This window comes from Pan troglodytes, chromosome 14 (assembly GCF_028858775.2).
Source record: "Pan troglodytes isolate AG18354 chromosome 14, NHGRI_mPanTro3-v2.0_pri, whole genome shotgun sequence".
NCBI lineage: Eukaryota > Metazoa > Chordata > Mammalia > Primates > Hominidae > Pan > Pan troglodytes.
In genome coordinates this window covers 101,445,984-101,464,545 of record NC_072412.2, presented here as the reverse complement: position 1 = coordinate 101,464,545, position 18,562 = coordinate 101,445,984, and the positions used below count along the sequence as shown (strand labels likewise).

The window sequence follows — 18,562 nt, the reverse complement described above, 5'->3', positions numbered from 1 at the left end:
AAAAAACATTTCAAGGTTAAAAAATATATATGAGCTCCTGTTACTGTTAACGTATATTGGGTTTAATATTCTTTTATACAGAATTATGATGCTTTCTGTTTTGCGTAACACCAAAACACCAGTGAAATTCTGGTTGCTAAAAAATTATCTCTCACCGACATTTAAAGTAAGTACATAGCTTTTTTTGTAGAATGGTTAATGTTTGAATAGTAAATTATTTGTATTATTGTAAGTTTATATGATATTTCTCTTTTCAGAATGAGCTTTTTGAAAAAATGGTATTTAGTATTTTTATGTAGCTTAAGAAAAATTCTGTACAATTTTTATTTAGAGATGTTCAAAGGAGAGGACAGTAGAAGACTATATTTTTAAGTAAAATCAAAATCAGAATGGCTAGTAGTTTTTCATGATAATGAGTAATTAAATACAATTTGGCAATGGAAAATATATACAGATTTTCAATTAAAAGAAATGGATTCTGTCATTTTTGCAAAGATAGGCAGAAACAGTAGTAGTATCAAGAAAATACAAAGACTATACCTATACCATAGAAAATAGTTTTACAGTACTGAAACAAAAAAGCTCTTTCGTCTGTGTAGTGCATTGATTGCTGGGCACCATGATCTGAGGCATTTTATATTTAGAAGATTTCAGGTGATCAACAGCTATTACCCTTTACTCAGCCCTATACTCCTGCTACAAAGTATACTCTGTTTCTTCCTATTCTCCCTACAGCATAATCAAATTCCATGAAATTTAGTGTCTCCACAGCAATTTGGTGTCTCATTCAACAGCATTTCAAATGAGTTTGTTTTTTCTAGACCAAAAGCAGTGGGAAAACAGAAGTAAAACTAGCCAAGCATGCTTTTATTCCTTAATATTTCTAGGCATGATGCCAAGTGTTTAACTGACGTTATTCAATTGTTTTTCATAACAATCCCACGTGATAAGAAAACCAAGATTCAAAAGTTACATAACTAGCTTGCGCAGTTGAGAGGTACCTGAGACCACTTTTAGATTCAATAACTTACTATAAGGATTTATATAACTCCAAAAAACAGCTGTGCTCACAGTTACAGTTTTTATAGCAAAAGGACACAAATAAAATCAGCAAAAGGAAGAGATGCTTAGGGTAGGGTCCGGGGAGACCAGACACAAAGTTAACAGTTGTCCTCTCCCAGTAGAATCCCCTTGCAGTGGATAGCACTTATTTCTTCCAGCAACAGTGTGTGAGGGTACTCGTGGAGTATTGCCAACCAGGGAAGCTCATTCAAACTTTGTGGTACAGAGTTTTTATTGAGGGTCAGCTCTGTGGACTTGGCTAACAGCCTGCATGACTAACCTTAGCCTCTAACCCCTTCAGATGTTGAACTGATGCTTTGTGGCCCAAGGTCCTCACTACAAATAACATCATTAGCATACAATATCTAGTGTGGTCCGAGATCTGCAGGTAAACGTAGACATTCTTATTAGTCAGGAAATTCCAAGGGTAGAGGATATTTCCTGGGAGATAGGGTGAAGGGCCAGGGTAGGGGATATTTCCTGGGAGATAGGGTGAAGGGCCATACTTTTCTTTGAGCAAGAATCATCCTTTATAGCATAGGCCTGAGATGAAACAGCTAATTAGAAACACAGCTGAGATTTGAACCCAGGCATTCAGACCTCAGGTGCTTAACCTTATGTAACAGCCCATTTGCCCTCCACCACCAACAGTGTCTCCTCCTATGCTCATTTGACAGTAGGGAAAAAAAAAAAAAAACAAAAAGAACCCATAAATATAGATAAAAAGTTATACTATTTTTCTACTAATTTTTTAACATGCTTTCCTAGTAGTCAGACACTGAATAAGGGAGTATTTAACCCAAATAAACGGAGATAGAAAAATCTAAAGATTCTCTTAGCAGGAAAAGATATTATTCACCAGAACAATAGTGCTATGTCTGGATTAGAAAGTCTTGTTCCACTGCATGGCCAAAAGAAATACTGTATCTGAAGTAGTATTTTCCTTCTTTTTGTGATGTGTTTCTTTCTTTCAAAATTTTTCTTTTGAAAACTTCTTAGTGAAATATAACATATACTCAGAAAAGTGCACAAATCATGAAATTTAGCTTTGGATTTTTACAAACTCAAACATCTGTGTAAATCAGCAGCCAGATACAGAAGCTGCTAGCTACTTTATAGATTTGTTCCTACCAGTTTAGAAAAGTCAAACCTCCTCTCTTCATTCAAATATTTGCTAAAATTATACATACTTACGCATAATTATTTTCTGACAGCACTATACAAACTATAATTCCCTCTCCCTTTTAATTTTTCTTCATAGCACTTTTTTATGTAGATAATAGTTTATTTCTACCTACTTCCTCTAAAATACAAGCGTCATGAAGGTCATAATTTGTATTTCTTTTGTTCACTAATGTACCCTTAGATCCTAGAACAGTGCCCGTTTCAGTGAATATTTGAACACATATTTAATGAAGAAAAAATATTCTTTTTATTTTATCTGAATGTTTTATTGTATTTTATTTTGAAACCAAAACAATGACTCCTGGCAGCTGTTGTATCCCTAATTTCAAGATTTCACAGATAAAATTGGTGCTTCTTGCATTTAAAAAAAACATATTTAAAATCTACATTGTTCTTACAAAGTCAGAGAAAAAAATTAAACATATAACCAGAAACTAGTTTCAAGTAAGAATCAAGTGGTAAAACGCAAATTCTATATTTATTAATTCATCTTTTCCAATTCCTTTTTCATTTTCTCTCTCAGTATTTGAGCTCTTGAACTAAATTTAGCCCACAGTATATTTCATTAACTGCTTCTGCTTTAAACAGGGAATAAGCTACTTCTAAGCCTATAAGATACTCAAATATGAAATATTCAGACCATAATCACTACTTTGTATTTTTAATCCTTGAATTAAATAATGATATATCTCAAACATGAAGCTCCTGTATAGAATCTAATTTATCAGCTTAGAACTTATTTTGTGTTTTTTGTATCCTCTCTTCATCTTTACCTCTCTGACCAACCAACCTGTTGACATATACATGAACTATTTGATATGTAGGTGTTCCAAGATCCAGAGGCTTTTTTTTAAGTCAGTTTTCTCAAGTCAGATGTTAACAATAAAAGTATGGGAACATTTATCTTCCATTAATAAGTTTGTTAAATAATATAGTGCACTTATTTTTAATGACGTTAAATTATATAGTTTTATTTATACTTGTGTTTTCATATTTGTTAGCATTTTAATATTTCTCATTAATAAGTATGTTATAGAAGTAGTATTTAGACATCTTGCCTATTAGTTTATAACAATTTATAGGAAGCTTTACCTTTTTAATGTTATTTTTTTCTCTAAAACAAAACTACTTTCTCTTGAACATATTGTTTGATTTTGTGTGTGTGTTTTTAGGAAGTAATTCCTCACATGGCTAAAGAGTATGGATTCCGATATGAACTAGTTCAATATAGGTGGCCCCGTTGGCTTCGTCAACAGACTGAAAGACAGAGGATTATTTGGGGTTACAAAATTCTTTTCCTTGATGTTCTTTTCCCACTAGCAGTGGACAAAATCATTTTTGTTGATGCTGACCAGGTAATAAGATTAACTACTATTTTTAGTAATACGCAAACATTTTTTACACTTCTATCATAATATAGAGATTAATTCATGTTGCTCATGTTTATTATCTTCATTACAGTGCTTAAGATATGATTGTGATATATAAGCAAAGTATCTTTAAAAACAAAAAGTCAGAATTCCAGGGGAAAATTGAAGGTATTGTAAGAAGTACCATTTATTATTTAGGACATGGAAGTTTTCTCTCTAAAGTAGTAGTTTTTTACGTTTGAGAACTAAAACAAATACTTATATTAGTCATAATAAGAGTAGTTAATGAATTCCTGTAAATTATGAGCTGATATTTGTTTAAAACTAGGAATTTCTTCTTGCTAGAAAAACTAGCAGTTACATACAACTCTCATTCTTCCACCTTCAACAGCATTCTTTCGCATTCAACCAATAACCAAATTCTCATCACTCTATCACTTAAGGAAAAGAGCATTTTAAATTTGGCCAGCTTATGCCTGTAGTCTCAGCACTTTTGGAGGCTGAGGTGGGGAGGAAAGTTTGAGCCCAGGAGTTAGAGGTCACAGTGAGATATAATCATGCCACTGCACTCCAGCCTGAGTGACAGAGTGAGACCCTATCTGTAAAAATAAAAGCAAATAAATTTGGCCAAAAAAAAAAAAAAAAAACACCCAAGGCCCTCTGCTTTCAAAATTTATATGTCCGAAAATTATGGCTTTTCCTTTTTCCCTCCTTGCATTGCTTTTGCATCATTAGTGGGAAAAAAAATTGAAAATACACAGAATTTCTAAGAAAACAGTAATATGTAAATGAAAATATAAATTAAATGGATAAGTTAGAATTTATGTAGAACAAAAAGTATATTTCAAGTCCTGTATTAGAATGTACTCATATTCTAAACTCTTATTATTTTTGTACTCTATTCCAAATCGATAAATATGAAACATTACAATGAAAACTAAGAAAATAGCATGTCTAAACACACTTTTTCTTTTTCTTTTAAGAGACAGGGTCTCACTCTGTCATCCAGGCTGGAGTGCAGTGGCACAGTCATAGCTTACTGTAGCCTCAGACTCCTGCATTCGAGCCATCCTCCCACCTCAGCATCCTAGGAGCTGGAACTCCAGATGCACACCACCACGCCTGGCTAACTTTTTTTTTTTTTTTTGTACAGACAGGGTCTCACTGTGTTGCCCAGGCTGGTCTCAAACTTCTGGCCTCAAGCAATCCTCCCATCTGAGCCCCACACATAATATCTAATATGATTCTTTCTCCTACCTTTCTTTCAATGTGTACACTAATATTTTTCTAGAAGGCTTGAGCATATTAAAAAATAACATTTATATTATTTTATTCAAGCTATTTAGAATAATTGGGAGATTTTTCTTTATGATTCAAACTTAACATTTGCCAATGTACAATAATGGAGATTTGGCATGGAATGATTTTGTTATTCATACATTGAGAAACTAAGAGCTCTGCACTTACGTAATATTCAACCCCTTCCCCAAATGTCTGATTCGTAAAATGACTTGTTTATAAATGGCATAACAAAATATTCTTGTTGGTGAGTAAGACCACTGTCTTAAAAACTAGGAATATAAATTTTAGTTTACCTTTAACCTGTAAGGACAAGAGGAATAAATGTTAAATTCAGTAAATTCATATTACATGAAAGCACTGTGAGGAAAATACAGCTCTTTGGATTTCTGTAGTAGAGTAATAATGATTTGAGATTCCCATAAAAAAGGGCTTACATTATATTACAGTCTTTATCAGACAGTCTATTTTAATTATTTAGATTGTGAGATATGATCTAAAAGAACTTCGAGATTTCGATCTGGATGGAGCTCCTTATGGGTATACTCCATTTTGTGATAGCCGCAGGGAAATGGATGGATATCGTTTCTGGAAAAGAGGATACTGGGCATCACATCTTTTAAGACGGAACTACCATATCAGGTAAGAAAAGTCAGACCCTTACCATTTAGTAAATAAATAATGTATTGAATTACAACTTTCAGTTTTCTTAAAAATTACACAGTTTTCTTAAAAATTAGACGATAAAAGCAACCAATTACATAGTGTTCATTTCATGCCAGTCACTCTTGTAAGCCTTTACGTATATTAAGTCATAAAATCTTTATGACAATCTTTTGAGATACTGTTATTACCTCTATTTTGTAGATGTGGAAACTGAGGCATACAGCATTCATGTAATTTGCCCAGGCTTACCCTGCTAGTATATAACTGAGCTAAGAGTTAAACCCAAGTAATATGGCTCCTAACTACTCCAGAAGATTTAAACTTGGTTTGTGAAATAAAATTAAGATTATATCTTCAAAGCCTCATGGCCTTTTGTAAGGCCATGAGTTTCATGACAACTTGGAAAAGCTTGGGGTGACCCTAAAAGATTATGGGTTCTACCAAAATTAAAACAAACTTAAAACTCTTGGGAAACAGTATTAGATATTAGGAGCAAATTTATGAAAGGATTAATCGTTATTAGATGCTAGGATATCTGTAGTTAATACCGTCACTGTAGACATTCATTGGAGGAAAGTAAAACTAAAGCTACGTAAACAACATAGGCTATCAAGAAGTAATTCATTTTTGCAGTGCTTTATATGTAGTGGATCTCAAGAAGTTCAGGAGAATTGGAGCAGGTGACAGGCTCAGGAGCCAGTACCAAGCTCTCAGTCAAGATCCAAACAGTCTTTCAAACCTAGATCAGGTAAGTAAAATGTTAACAGAATAATTTTCAGTGTGTGTACAAAGACTGTTCCAACTCCGTGCTCATAAACTTTAAAGTCTTATATTTTGAGCTTTTTTCTCAATTTACTGCTGTTTATGTAATTATCTATTGGATATCTCTACTTATACATAATTTTTTCACCTCAAGCTCAACATTTTCAAAACTAATAGTATTTTATCCTCACTTTTCCATTCTCAAACCTCTACTTTCTACTTTATGCCCTGTTTTAGTTACCCTCTGTATTAGTCCGTTCTCACTACTAATAAAGATATACCCAAGACTGGGTAATTTATAAAGGAAAGAGGTTTAATTGACTCACAGTTCTGCATGGCTGGGGAGGCCTCAGGAAACTTACAATCATGGCGGAAGGGGAAGCAAACACGTCCTTCTTCACATGGTGGCAGGAGAGAGAATGAGTGCCCAGTGAAGGGGGAAGCCCCTCTTAAAACCATCAGATATCATGAGAACCCACTCACTGTCAAGAGAACAGGATGGGGGAAACCACCCCCATGAGTCAATTATCTCTACCTGGTCCCTCCCACAACAGGTGGGGATTATGGGAATTACCATTTATGATGAGATTTAGGTGGGGACACAGCCAAACCATATCACCCTCTTTTTTCTTACTCTCTTCCATCATTGTGTAAACATGCTCAAGTCTCTCTCTCTGATCTTTAAGACTAACTCCCTTCATCCAGTGCACCCCCACCCTGATATTGCCTTAATATTTTCTTTCACCTCACAAGCACTATTTTCCTAATATCCTATCAATTTCCTCATTATTGCATCTGAAACATTTTAGATAATTTAAGCAGAAACAAAAGACTCTGTATTCTTTTAGCAGAAGCAAAAGACTCTTTTTTCTGATTTTTATCACAACCATGCATGTTCATTCATTCATCTGTTGAATACCTGCTATGTGCCAGATATTCTCCTAAGACTTCAGACATCAGAAAACAAAAACAAGATTTCTTTAGCTCATATTTTCATGCTAGTAGAAAAATAAAATTTAAAAATAATATTTAAAGATAATAAATGTTTTGGAGAAAAAAAACATGAAAGCATGATAGAGAGTTCAGAATAGTGAATAGGGGCTGGGGCTTGCAGGTATAAATTGGGTGGCCATATGTCCCTATGAAGATGACTTTTGAGTAAATTTTAGATGGAGGCATAAAAGCTGATGCAGATGCAGGCCAAAGAGAGTATCTGATGCAAATGTCCCAAGGTGGGCGTGGGCCTTCGATGTTTGAGGAATAGCAAGAAAGTCAGTATGGTTGGGATAAAGATGGGGGGAATAAAGTAAAAATGAAGGAAAAGAGTTAACAGAGGCTCCAGATAATGTAGAAAGCTTAGTCCCTTTGTTTAAAAATCTAGTAAGTGGGAAATTATGTGTCAAAATATGAATGAGTTATTCAAGACGACACTGGTAAGGAGTTGATTTTTTTAATCATTCTTGAAAATTGGGAGATCTTCAAATATATATGTGTTTACATACTAAATAGGGTCTCTTCACTATTGCCAGTTAGTAGAAAACTGACTTAGGGTCCTCAGTAACCCTCAATAACTTGCCAGATTTCGATTATGAATACATTTTTGGTAATTCTTAATAATTTTACCAATGTATTTTTAAGGAATTCTTAGTCTTACATATGAATGAAAGTCTATGAAGTTGCCTGTTATCTGCCTATGGACAACTGAAGAAAGGATTCATTTTTCAAGCAGTTCGGAAACTGTCCGAGGTGTTCTCCCAGTACTACATTACCACATTTTGGGGATGATTGTCCTTACTCAAATGTAGTTTGGCTCCCACTCCCTCCAATCCACTTAACACTTCTCAGTAAAATCAAAATATCTTTTTTCTTAGGTAAAAATGTGTAGTGAGCACTTCTTGTTTGTTTTTATGTGCCTTTTCGCAGCGTGGATGTTTTCAACCTCTCCTTTCTTGACACTCTCTTGACTCTCTATTGGCTTCCATGTCAGACCTTGCTGGTTCTTCTTTGACATCCCTGGCTTTCCCACCACAATTTTGTTGGTGAACTACTTTTTCTCTACTTTTCCTTTAAATGTTGCTATTCTCTACATCTCTGCCTTGACCCACTTCTCACTCCATACCATATCTAGCGGCAGTCTTGCAGCCAATCATGGTTTTAATTTATATCTTTCTGTTAATAGTTCCCAAATCTTATCTCTGGCTCTTAGCTTTCCCTTGAATTCCCAACTCCTATATTAACTCTACTGGCATTGCCACATTAATGACCAAAACTTATCTCAAATTAAAAAGTCAAGAACTCAAGTTCTGTTCCTCTTCCACCATTCCCTCCATCAGCAAATACCACTTAGCTGCCTGTTACAGGTTGGATTACTCAGGAAGCCACCTAATTCTAACATGGAAATTAGGAAATTTATTAGGAAGTACTCTCAGGACCAACAACTGTGGAGGAAGGAAGGAAATGGAATTGGGGAAACTTTACAAATTCAATTAAGACCTCAGTTGACTGACCCCACAGGGAGCTCTGAAGCTGAGATGGTCCTTCATAGTTTTCACAGGTTTGGGCAAGTCTTTATTCCTTCATATCAACCAGTCATTGGATATGGGCTGCCCCAGGTAAGGGGGTGACCTTGGGTGAGACAACTCTTTTCCTGGTCTAATACAATGTTATATAGAATCCTTTGTCGTAGATAACTATAAATTCTTGGATAATGGTGCTAAGTTTCTGTGAGCAAGAAAGGCAAACCCATACCTAGAATATGTGTATAGGTCAGTCCAGAAGAATCTATATAAAGGACATCTACTGTAGCCAAATTACCATCAAACAGTTGATTGGTCTTTGCAAAGTATAAGTGCTATATTAGAAGCTCAGTGTTTACCTCTGCTGTTGGCAGCTCTAAGAGCTAGATGAGCCTGGGTAAGTAGGAGCTCATGCTGTTGGGGCCATACACAGTCTCCATCTCTGCCAGCATGTCTACTCCATTCATGTGCCCATTGTGTCATTGGAGTAGCCTATGATCAAGGCTAGCAGACTTCCACAAACCACATAATTTTGACTGCCTAGTTATTTAGTGCTGATTCTGTGTTGAATGCTTTCTGGTGGCTGTTTAACATGAAGTATCCAAAGATCCTAACAGTTTATGCCACTCCCATAGGCTCATCCAGAAGCCTCTACCCCAGAATTTCCTGCCCTTAATCTTCCTATTTTTCTGTTTCTTGGCCTCTGACCAATTGGTCAAGCCATTCACCACTTCTTACGAATATACTCCAGCTATAGACTACTTTTCTTTCTACATTCATGTACTTCATTATTCAGTTTGTACAGAAAGAAAAGTAGCCTATGGTTGGAATATATTCATAAGCAACTAAAATAGTTCTTAGAAATAAATTTATAGCACTAAGAACTTCCATTAGAAAAGAAAAAAGATCTCAACCTCATCTTCTACCTAGAAACTAGGGAAAAAAAAAAAACAGTTAAAACCAAAGTAAGGTCTTGGCTAATGCAGTAAGACAAGAAAAGGAAATAAAAGGTATACAAATTGGGAAGGAAGAAATAAAACTGCCTTTGTTTGCAAATGCCTACTTAGACAATCCAAAAAAATGACCAAAAAAAACCCCAAAAAACAGTGTACCAATAAGGGATTATAGCAAGGTCAAAGGTTAATATATAATTAATATATAAAAGTATAAATTAATATATAAAAGATTAATATATAAAAGTCATTTTTACTACCTATCAGGTACTATGCTTACTACCTGGGTGACAAAATAATTTGTACGCTAAACCCCCATGACATTCAGTTTACCTATGTAGCAAACTTGTACATGTACCCCTGAACCAAAAATAAAAATTTAATTAACCTGGAGCAAAAGACTGATTACAAAGTCTGTGAGCTTAGATCAGGTGTCTGAAATAAAGAATAAGTATAATAAAAGAAAGTTATTTATAAAAAATTAAATGCTATTTTGCATAAGATACTTTTTTTTTTTTGAGACAGAGTCTCACTCTGTCGCCGAGGCCGGAGTGCAATGGCACTATCTCGGCTCACTGCAAGCTCCGCCTCCTGAGTTCATGCCATTCTCCTGCCTCAGCCTCCTGAGTAGCTGGGACTACAGACGCCTGCCACCACGCCCAGCTAACTTTTTGTATTATTGTATTTTAGTAGAGACTCGGTTTCACCGTGTTAGCCAGGATGGTCTTGATCTCCTGAACTCGTGATCCACCTGCCTTGGCCTCCCAAAGTGCTGGGATTACAGGTGTGAGCCACTGTGCCTGGCCATAAGATAAATTTTTTTAAGTATGTTAAAATTATTCCCTTATGCTTATAATATACATTTTTAGGGTTGTATTTTATTTTTAATAATATCATTTGTGTAGGGATCTTTGCACATTGCCTGATATAGATTTAAGAATATAATCTGTATGACAAAGAAAAAGTCATTTTTCTGTATTCCAACAATAAACAAGTGGAATTTAAAATTAAAAATGCAGTATCATTTAAATTAGCACCAAAATAATATTTAAGTATAAATCTAGTAAATGTTTCTCTACATGAGGAAAACTGTAAAATTCTAATGAAAGAAATTCAAGAACACTGAAATACATGAAGAGGTATTCCCTGTTTATGGATAGGAAGACTAAATTGCTCAAGACTAAATTGATAAATTCTTCCCAGATCAATTTATAGATTCCACACAATTCCAATCAAAGTCCTAGCAAGTTGTTTTATGATTGTCAACCTACTGATTTTAAAGTTTATGTAGAAAAGGAAAAGACCTAGAATAACCAACGCCATGTTGAAAAAGAAGAAAGTCAGAAGACTAGCAATACCAGACTTATTTCACTGTAAAGCTATAGTAATCAAGACAGTATGTTGGCAAAAGAATAGAAAAATAGATCAATGGAACAATAGAGAGCCCAGAAATAAATCCACATAAATATAGTCACCCAATCTTTGACAGAGGAACAAAGATAGAGCAGAGATAGTATTTTCAACAAATGTCACTGGAACAACTGAACATCTCATAAGAAAAAAATGAATCTAGACACAGATCTTACACCCTTCAGAAAAATTAACTCAGAATGGTTTATAGACTTGAATGTAAAACACAAAATGCAAAACTCCTGGAAGACAATATAGGAGAAAACCTAGATGGCCTTGGGTATGTCAATGACTTTTTAGATATAACACCAAAGTCATGATCCCTGAAGTAATAAATTGATAAGCTGGACTTCACTGAAATTAAAAACTTCTGCTCTGCAAAAGACAATAACAAGAGAAAGAAAAGTTTTTTTGGCAAAAATATATTTGTAAAAGATGCATCTGATAAAGGAGTGTTATCCAAAAAAATGCAAAGAACTCTAAGGACTCAACAATCAGAAAACAAACCAAATTTAGAAATGGACCAAAGACCTTAACAGACACCTCACCAAAGAACATATACAGATGACATATAAGCATATGAGCAGATGCTCCACATCATATATCATCAGGGATACACAAATTAAACAACAGTAAGATACCACCACACACCTATTAGGAAGGCCAAAATCCAGAATACTGACAACACCAAAGGCTAGTGAAGATGTGGAGCAAGAGGAACTTGCGTTCATTGCTGAGAAGAGTACAAAATGGTATAGTCACTTTGGAAGACAATTTGACAGTTTCTTACAAAACTAAACAAACTCTTACCATACAATTTAGCCATTGTAATTTTTGGAATTTACTCAAAGGAGTTGAAAACTTATGGCTACATAAAAACCTGCACATAGATATCTATAACACCTTTATTTATAATTGCCAGAATATGCAGCCAACCAAGATGTCTTTTAGTAGGTGAATCAGTAAAGAAATGGGTACATCCAGACCATGGAATATTATTCAGAGTTAAAAAGAAATGAGCTATTAAGCCATGAAAAGACAAGGAAGAACTTTAAATGTGTAATAACTAAGTGAAAGAAGCCAATCTGAAAAGATTACATACTGTATTATTCTAACTATATGACATTCTGGAAAAAGCAAAACTATGGAGACAGTATAAAGATAAGTGGTTGTCAGAGTTTGGTGGCAGGGAGGGGGCAAGTGATGAATATGGTGGAGCACAGAGAATTTTTAGGCAGGGAAAATATATAGTGGTAGATACATGTCATTATACAGTTGTCCAAACCCGTAGAATGTACAACACCAAGAAAGAAGTCTAATGTAAACTGTAGACTTTGAATGAGTATAATGCATGAATGTAGGTTCATGTATCGCAACAAACATATCACTTTGGTGGGGGGTGTTGATAATAGGGGAGTAGGTAATGCATGTGTGGGAACAGTGAGTATATGGGAAATCTCTGTGCCTTCCTCTTAATTTGGCTGTGAACCTAATAACTGCTCTAAAAAAATAAAATTTTTAATTTAGAAAAAATTAAATAGAAAAAAGGAATAATTAAGGTTAGAATGGCAATCAGTAAAATGAAAAAAAAAAGAAAAGAAAGATGCATTTTTGTAGATTTTTAAAAATGAAACCAAAGCTGGTTCTTTGAGAAAATCAACAAAACCGATGAACCTCTATCTAGACTGATCAGAAAAAAAAAGGTAAAAGACACAAATTACCAATATAGAAATGTGAGACATGACAGCACACAGATTCTACAGATACTGAAAGAATAATCAAGGGACTATTAGAATCAACTTTCTGGTAATACCTTCAACAACTTTGATGAAATGGCCAAATTACTTAAAAGACACAAACCACCAAAAGTCAGAACATGAAATAGGTAACCTGAATAACACTGTATCAGGTGAAGAAATGGAATTTGTAGTTTAAATCCCCAGGCCCAGATAGCTTCAGTAGTGAATTCTATCAAACTTTAAAGAAAGAAATAATACCAGTTTTACACAAACTCTTCCAGAAAATTGAAGAGAAGGGAATATTTTTCAACTCATTCTATGAGGCAGCATTCCCTTGACATGAAGACCAAAGATATTATAAGAAAGGAAAATTATAGACAAGCATTTCTTAAGAAAAGTTGTAAAAATTGTTAACAAAGTTTTAAGTAATCAAATTTAGTAATATATAAAAAGGACCTCTCCCTCCTCCCCTCCTCCCCTCTGCACGGTCTCCCTCTGATGCCGAGCCGAGGCTGGACTGTACTGCCGCCATCTCGGCTCACTGCAACCTCCCTGCCTGATTCTTCTGCCTCAGCCTGCCGAGTGCCTGGGATTGCAGGCGTGCACCGCCACGCCTGACTGGTTTTCGTATTTTTTTGGTGGAGATGGGGTTTCGCCGTGTTGGCCAGGCTGGTCTCCAGCTCCTAACCACGAGTGATCTGCCAGCCCCGGCCTCCCGAGGTGTCGGGATTGCAGACGGAGTCTCGCTCACTCAGTGCTCAATGTTGCCCAGGCTGGAGTGCAGTGGCGTGATCTCGGCTCGCTACAACCTCCACCTCCCAGCCGCCTGCCTTGGCCTCCCAAAGTGCCGAGATTGCAGCCTCTGCCCGGCCGCCACCCCGTCTAGGAAGTGAGGAGCGTCTCTGCCTGGCCGCCCATCGTCTGGGATGTGAGGAGCCCCTCTGCCTGGCCGCCCAGTCTGGGAAGTGAGGAGCGCCTCTCCCCGGCCATCATCCCGTCTAGGAAGTGAGGAGTGTCTCTGCCCGGCCGCCCATCGTCTGGGATGTGGGGAGCGCCTCTGCCCCGCCACCCTGTCTGAGTTGTGAAGAGCGCCTCTGCCCGGCCGTGACCCTGTCTGAGAACTGAGGAGTGTCTCTGCCCTGCCGCCACCCCGTCTGGGAAGTGAGGAGCATCTCTGCCCAGCAGCCATCCCGTCCGGGAAGTGGGGGGCAGCCCCCGCCCGGCCAGCTGCCCCATCAGGGAGGTGGGGGGCAGCCCCTGCCCGGCCAGCCGCCCTGTCCGGGAGGTGGGGGGGCAGCCCCCGCCCGGCTGCCACCCCATCTGGGAGGTGGGGGGCGCCTCTGCCCGGCCGCCCCGTCTGGGAAGTGAGGAGCCCCTCTGCCCAGCCGCCACCCCGTCTGGGAGGTGTACCCAACAGCTCATTGAGAACAGGCCATGATGATGGCGGTTTTGTCGCATAGAAAAGGGGGAAATGTGGGGAAAAGAAAGATCAGATTGTTACTGTGTCTGTGTAGAAAGAAGTAGACATAGGAGACTCCATTTTGTTCTGTACTAAGAAAAATTCTTCTGCCTTGGGATGCTGTTAATCTATAACCTTACCCCCAACCCCGTGCTCTCTCAAACATGTGCTGTGTCCACTAAGGGTTAAATGGATTAAGGGCGATGCAAGATGTGCTTTGTTAAACAGATGCTTGAAGGCAGCATACTGGTTAAGAGTCATCACCACTCCCTAATCTGAAGTACCCAGGGACACAAACACTGTGGAAGGCGGCAGGGCCCTCTGCCTAGGAAAACCAGAGACCTTTGTTCACATGTTTATCTGCTGACCTTCCCTCCACTATTGTCCTATGACCCCGCCAAATCCCCCTCTCCGAGAAACACCCAAGAATGATCAATAAATACTAAAAAAAAAAAAAAAAAAAAAAAAAAAGATCTTATATCATGAATCGTGACCACATGAACTTTATCCCAGGAATGCAAGACTGATTCAGTATTAGAAAATCAATGTAACTCACTATATTAAGGACTAAAATACATATCCATATATATACATGATCAGCTAAATATAAGCATTTGATATACTCCAGTATCCTTTCCTGATTTAAAACTCTCAGCACACTAGAACCCGAAGGGAACTTCCTCATCCTGATAAAGGGCATCTATGAAAAACCTACAGCTAACATCATACTTAATAATCAAAGACTGAATGCTTTCTCCCTAAGATCAGAAACACAGCAAGGATATCCACTCTTACCTTTCCTATTCAGTATTGTACTAGACAGACACCTAGTACAGCAAGGCAAGAAAAAAAATAAAAGGCATCCAGATTGGCAAGGAATAAGTAAAACTGGCTGTCTTGGACAGGTAAGGGGGACAGTCAATGTGATCATCTAGGTAGAAAACCTCATGTAATCTACCAAAAAGCTAGAACTAATAACTGCATTTCACAAAGTTGCAAGATACAAAATCACTATGAAAATCCAATTCTATATACTAGCAATAACAATTGAAAATTGAAATTAAATATCCATTTCTGTAGCATTTTAAAAATGAAAAACTTAGTGGTCAGACTTAAGACTTACAGATTGAAAACTACAAAACTGCTGAGAGATTAAAAATCAGCTGAATATTTAGAGAGATATACCTTGTTCATGGTTGGAAGACTGGATATTGTTAAGATGTGGTTTCTCCCCAAATCACTAGATTTAATGCAATTCCAATAAAAACATTACTCTATTTTTTCTATATTTATTAGACTTGCTTGTACAAATTAATGAAGTTGATTCTAAAATTCAAATGGAATGCCGTAGACCTAAAATCGCCAAAACAGGCCAGGCGTGGTGGCTCACGCCTGTAACCCCAGCACTTTGGGAGGCCGAGGCAGGTGGATTACTTGAGGTCAGGAGTTGAAGACCAGCCTGGCCAACATGGTGAAACTCTGTTTCTACTAAATATATAAAAAATTAGCTGGGCATGGTGGCGGGCACCTGTAATTCCAGCTACTTGGGAGGCTGAGGCAGGAGAATCACTTGAACCCAGGAGGTGGAGGTTGCAGTGAGCCGAGATCATGCCATTGCACTCCAGCCTGGGCGACAAGAACAAAACTCTGTCTCAAAAAAATAAATCATTAAAAATAAATAAAAAATAAAATCACCAAAACAACTTTGAAAAATAAGAAAGTTAAAGGACTTATACCACCTTGTTTTAAGACATAATATATAGCTACTGTAGTCAAAATAGGTTGGTGTCAGTGTAAAGATAGACAATTTGATCCATGAATTAGAATAAAGAATCCAGAAATAGACCCCATATATGGCCGGTTGACTTTTGACAAAGGTGCAAAGATAATGCAGTGGAGAAAGGATAGTGTTTTCAACAAACAGTGCTGGAACAATTAGATATCCTTATGCCAAAAAAAACCCCAAAAACCTCTAAACCCTAATATGCCATAAGTAAAAATTAATTCCAAACACATCATAGACAAAGGTACAATATAAAATGTTTAGAAGATAGGAGAAAATCTCTGTGATCTTGAGTTAAGCAGAGATTTTTTTAGGTATGATACTAAAAGCATGATTCATAAAAGAAAAAATTGATAAATATACAAACAGCTCCCAAAACTCATTAATAATAAAATAAGTAATCTGATTTGTTAAAGAATCAGATTGACCCATCACCAAAGATGATCAAGTGTCAATAATTCCATGAAAAGATGCTAAACATCATTAGTGATTAGGGAAATGCAAATTAAAACTACGGTGAATACACACCAATTAGAATGGTTAACATTAAAAAGACTGACCATACCAAGTGTTGAAAAGATATATACCTGCTAGAATTCGCATACATTGCTTGTGAAAATGAGTGTAAAATGGCTAAGCCCTTTTGAAAATCAGTTTGGCGATTTCTTTTACAGTTTAACTTAAACCTGCCATATGATTAGTCATTATACTTCAGGGTGTTTACCCAAGAGAAATAAAAGTACCTGGCCACACAAACGCTTGTACATAAATACTCATAGTAGCGTTATTCATAAAAGCCAAAATCTAGAAACAACCCCCCTGTATTTGTTACCTGTTGCTGCATAACAGCTTACCCAAAACACAGCAGCTTAAAACAACAAACAGTTTGTGTGGATCAGTTTCTGTGGTCTGACCTAGCTCAGTGTTCTGCTTCATTGTGTCTCTCAAGACTGCAATCATTGTGTCAGCCCGGGGACTGCCGTCTAATCAAAAGACTTGACTGCTAGGCAAAGTCACTCACATGGTTGTGGACAGGGTTTATTCTTCAAGAGCTATTATACCGAAAGTCTAATTTCCTTGCTGGATGTGGCTATAGGCAGTCATCAGTTTCTGGCAGATGGCCTTATCCGTAAGGGCAAACATGAGAGAGAAGAATCAGAGAAAGAGAGGATGCCAACAAAATGGAAGTCACAGTCTGTTATAGTCTAGTCTCAGAATTGACATCCCATTAGTTTTGCCATATTCTGTTTGTTAGAAGGTAGTCACTAGATCCAGCCAGACCAGGAGAAGGAATTGCTCAAGAGAATGGATACCAGAAGTCAGGAATTACTGGAAGCCATGTCAGAAACTGCCTACTGCAAATATCTGTCAAGAGGAGAATAGATAAAAAGATATGATATATTCATAGAATGTAATACTACTCAATAGTAAAAAGGAATGAATTATTTATACACAGACAACATGGATGACTCTAAAAATAACAATGCTGATCCATACCAAAAGTATATAGATTTATATATAATTTATATGAAAAGTCAGACCTAAAGTATTTGTATTATATAATCCTATTTATATAAAATTGTAGAAAATGCAAACTAATCCAAGGTGAAAAAAGCAGTTCATGCTTACCTGGGGACTGGATTGGGTGCATAGAGGAAGGATAGGAGGGAACAATTGCAAAAGGACACAGGGAATCTTAAGGGTGATAGCTATATTCAATTATGTTAATTATGTGATGGTTTCACAGAAATATACATATGTAAAATTCTTTATGCCCAGTAGTGGTACTGGCATAAGGTTACACATATTGATCACTAGAATGGAATTGAGGGTTCAGAAATAAGCCTATGCCTCTACTCTCATTTGATTTTTGTCAAGCATTCCAAGACAATTTAATGGGGAAAGAATAGTCTTTTTAACAACTATGCTAGACAACAGGAAATTCACTTGTAAAGAATGAAGTTGGACCCCTACCTCACATCATATATAAAAATTAACTCAAAATGGATCAAAGATTTAAATGTAAGAACTAAAACCATAAAACTCTTAGAAGTGAACATAGGTGTAAATCTTTGTGACTTTGGATTAGGCAATGTTTTTAAGATATAAAACCAAAAGCACAAGCAATAAAAGAAAAAGATAAATTAGCATCAAAATTTAAAGACTTGTATGCTTTAAAGGACACAAAAAAGGGAAAAGACAACTTTTAGAATGGGACAAAATATTTGCAATCATGTGTCTGACAAGATACTAAAATCCAGAACATATAAAGAACTCCTGTAGGATGTGAGGGCAATCTGGCTGCTACATCTGTCACCCCATTGATCACCAGGGTTGATTCAGCTGATCTGGCTGGCT

At 36.6% G+C, this 18,562-nt stretch overlaps 1 protein-coding gene across 4 annotated transcripts in view; it reads left to right on the top strand.

The window, feature by feature from the left end:
* The window catches only part of UGGT2 (UDP-glucose glycoprotein glucosyltransferase 2), a 252,929-nt gene that overhangs the window by 194,247 nt on the left and 40,120 nt on the right, over positions 1 to 18,562 (top strand). For all 4 annotated transcript variants that reach the window (XM_063792284.1, XM_001139906.6, XM_016925458.4 and 1 more), the window contains 4 exons: positions 82 to 166; positions 3,420 to 3,602; positions 5,398 to 5,558; positions 6,216 to 6,330. In XM_063792284.1, coding sequence (XP_063648354.1) covers positions 82 to 166; positions 3,420 to 3,602; positions 5,398 to 5,558; positions 6,216 to 6,330 — 544 coding nt within the window. The remainder of the gene's footprint in view (positions 1 to 81; positions 167 to 3,419; positions 3,603 to 5,397; positions 5,559 to 6,215; positions 6,331 to 18,562) is intronic.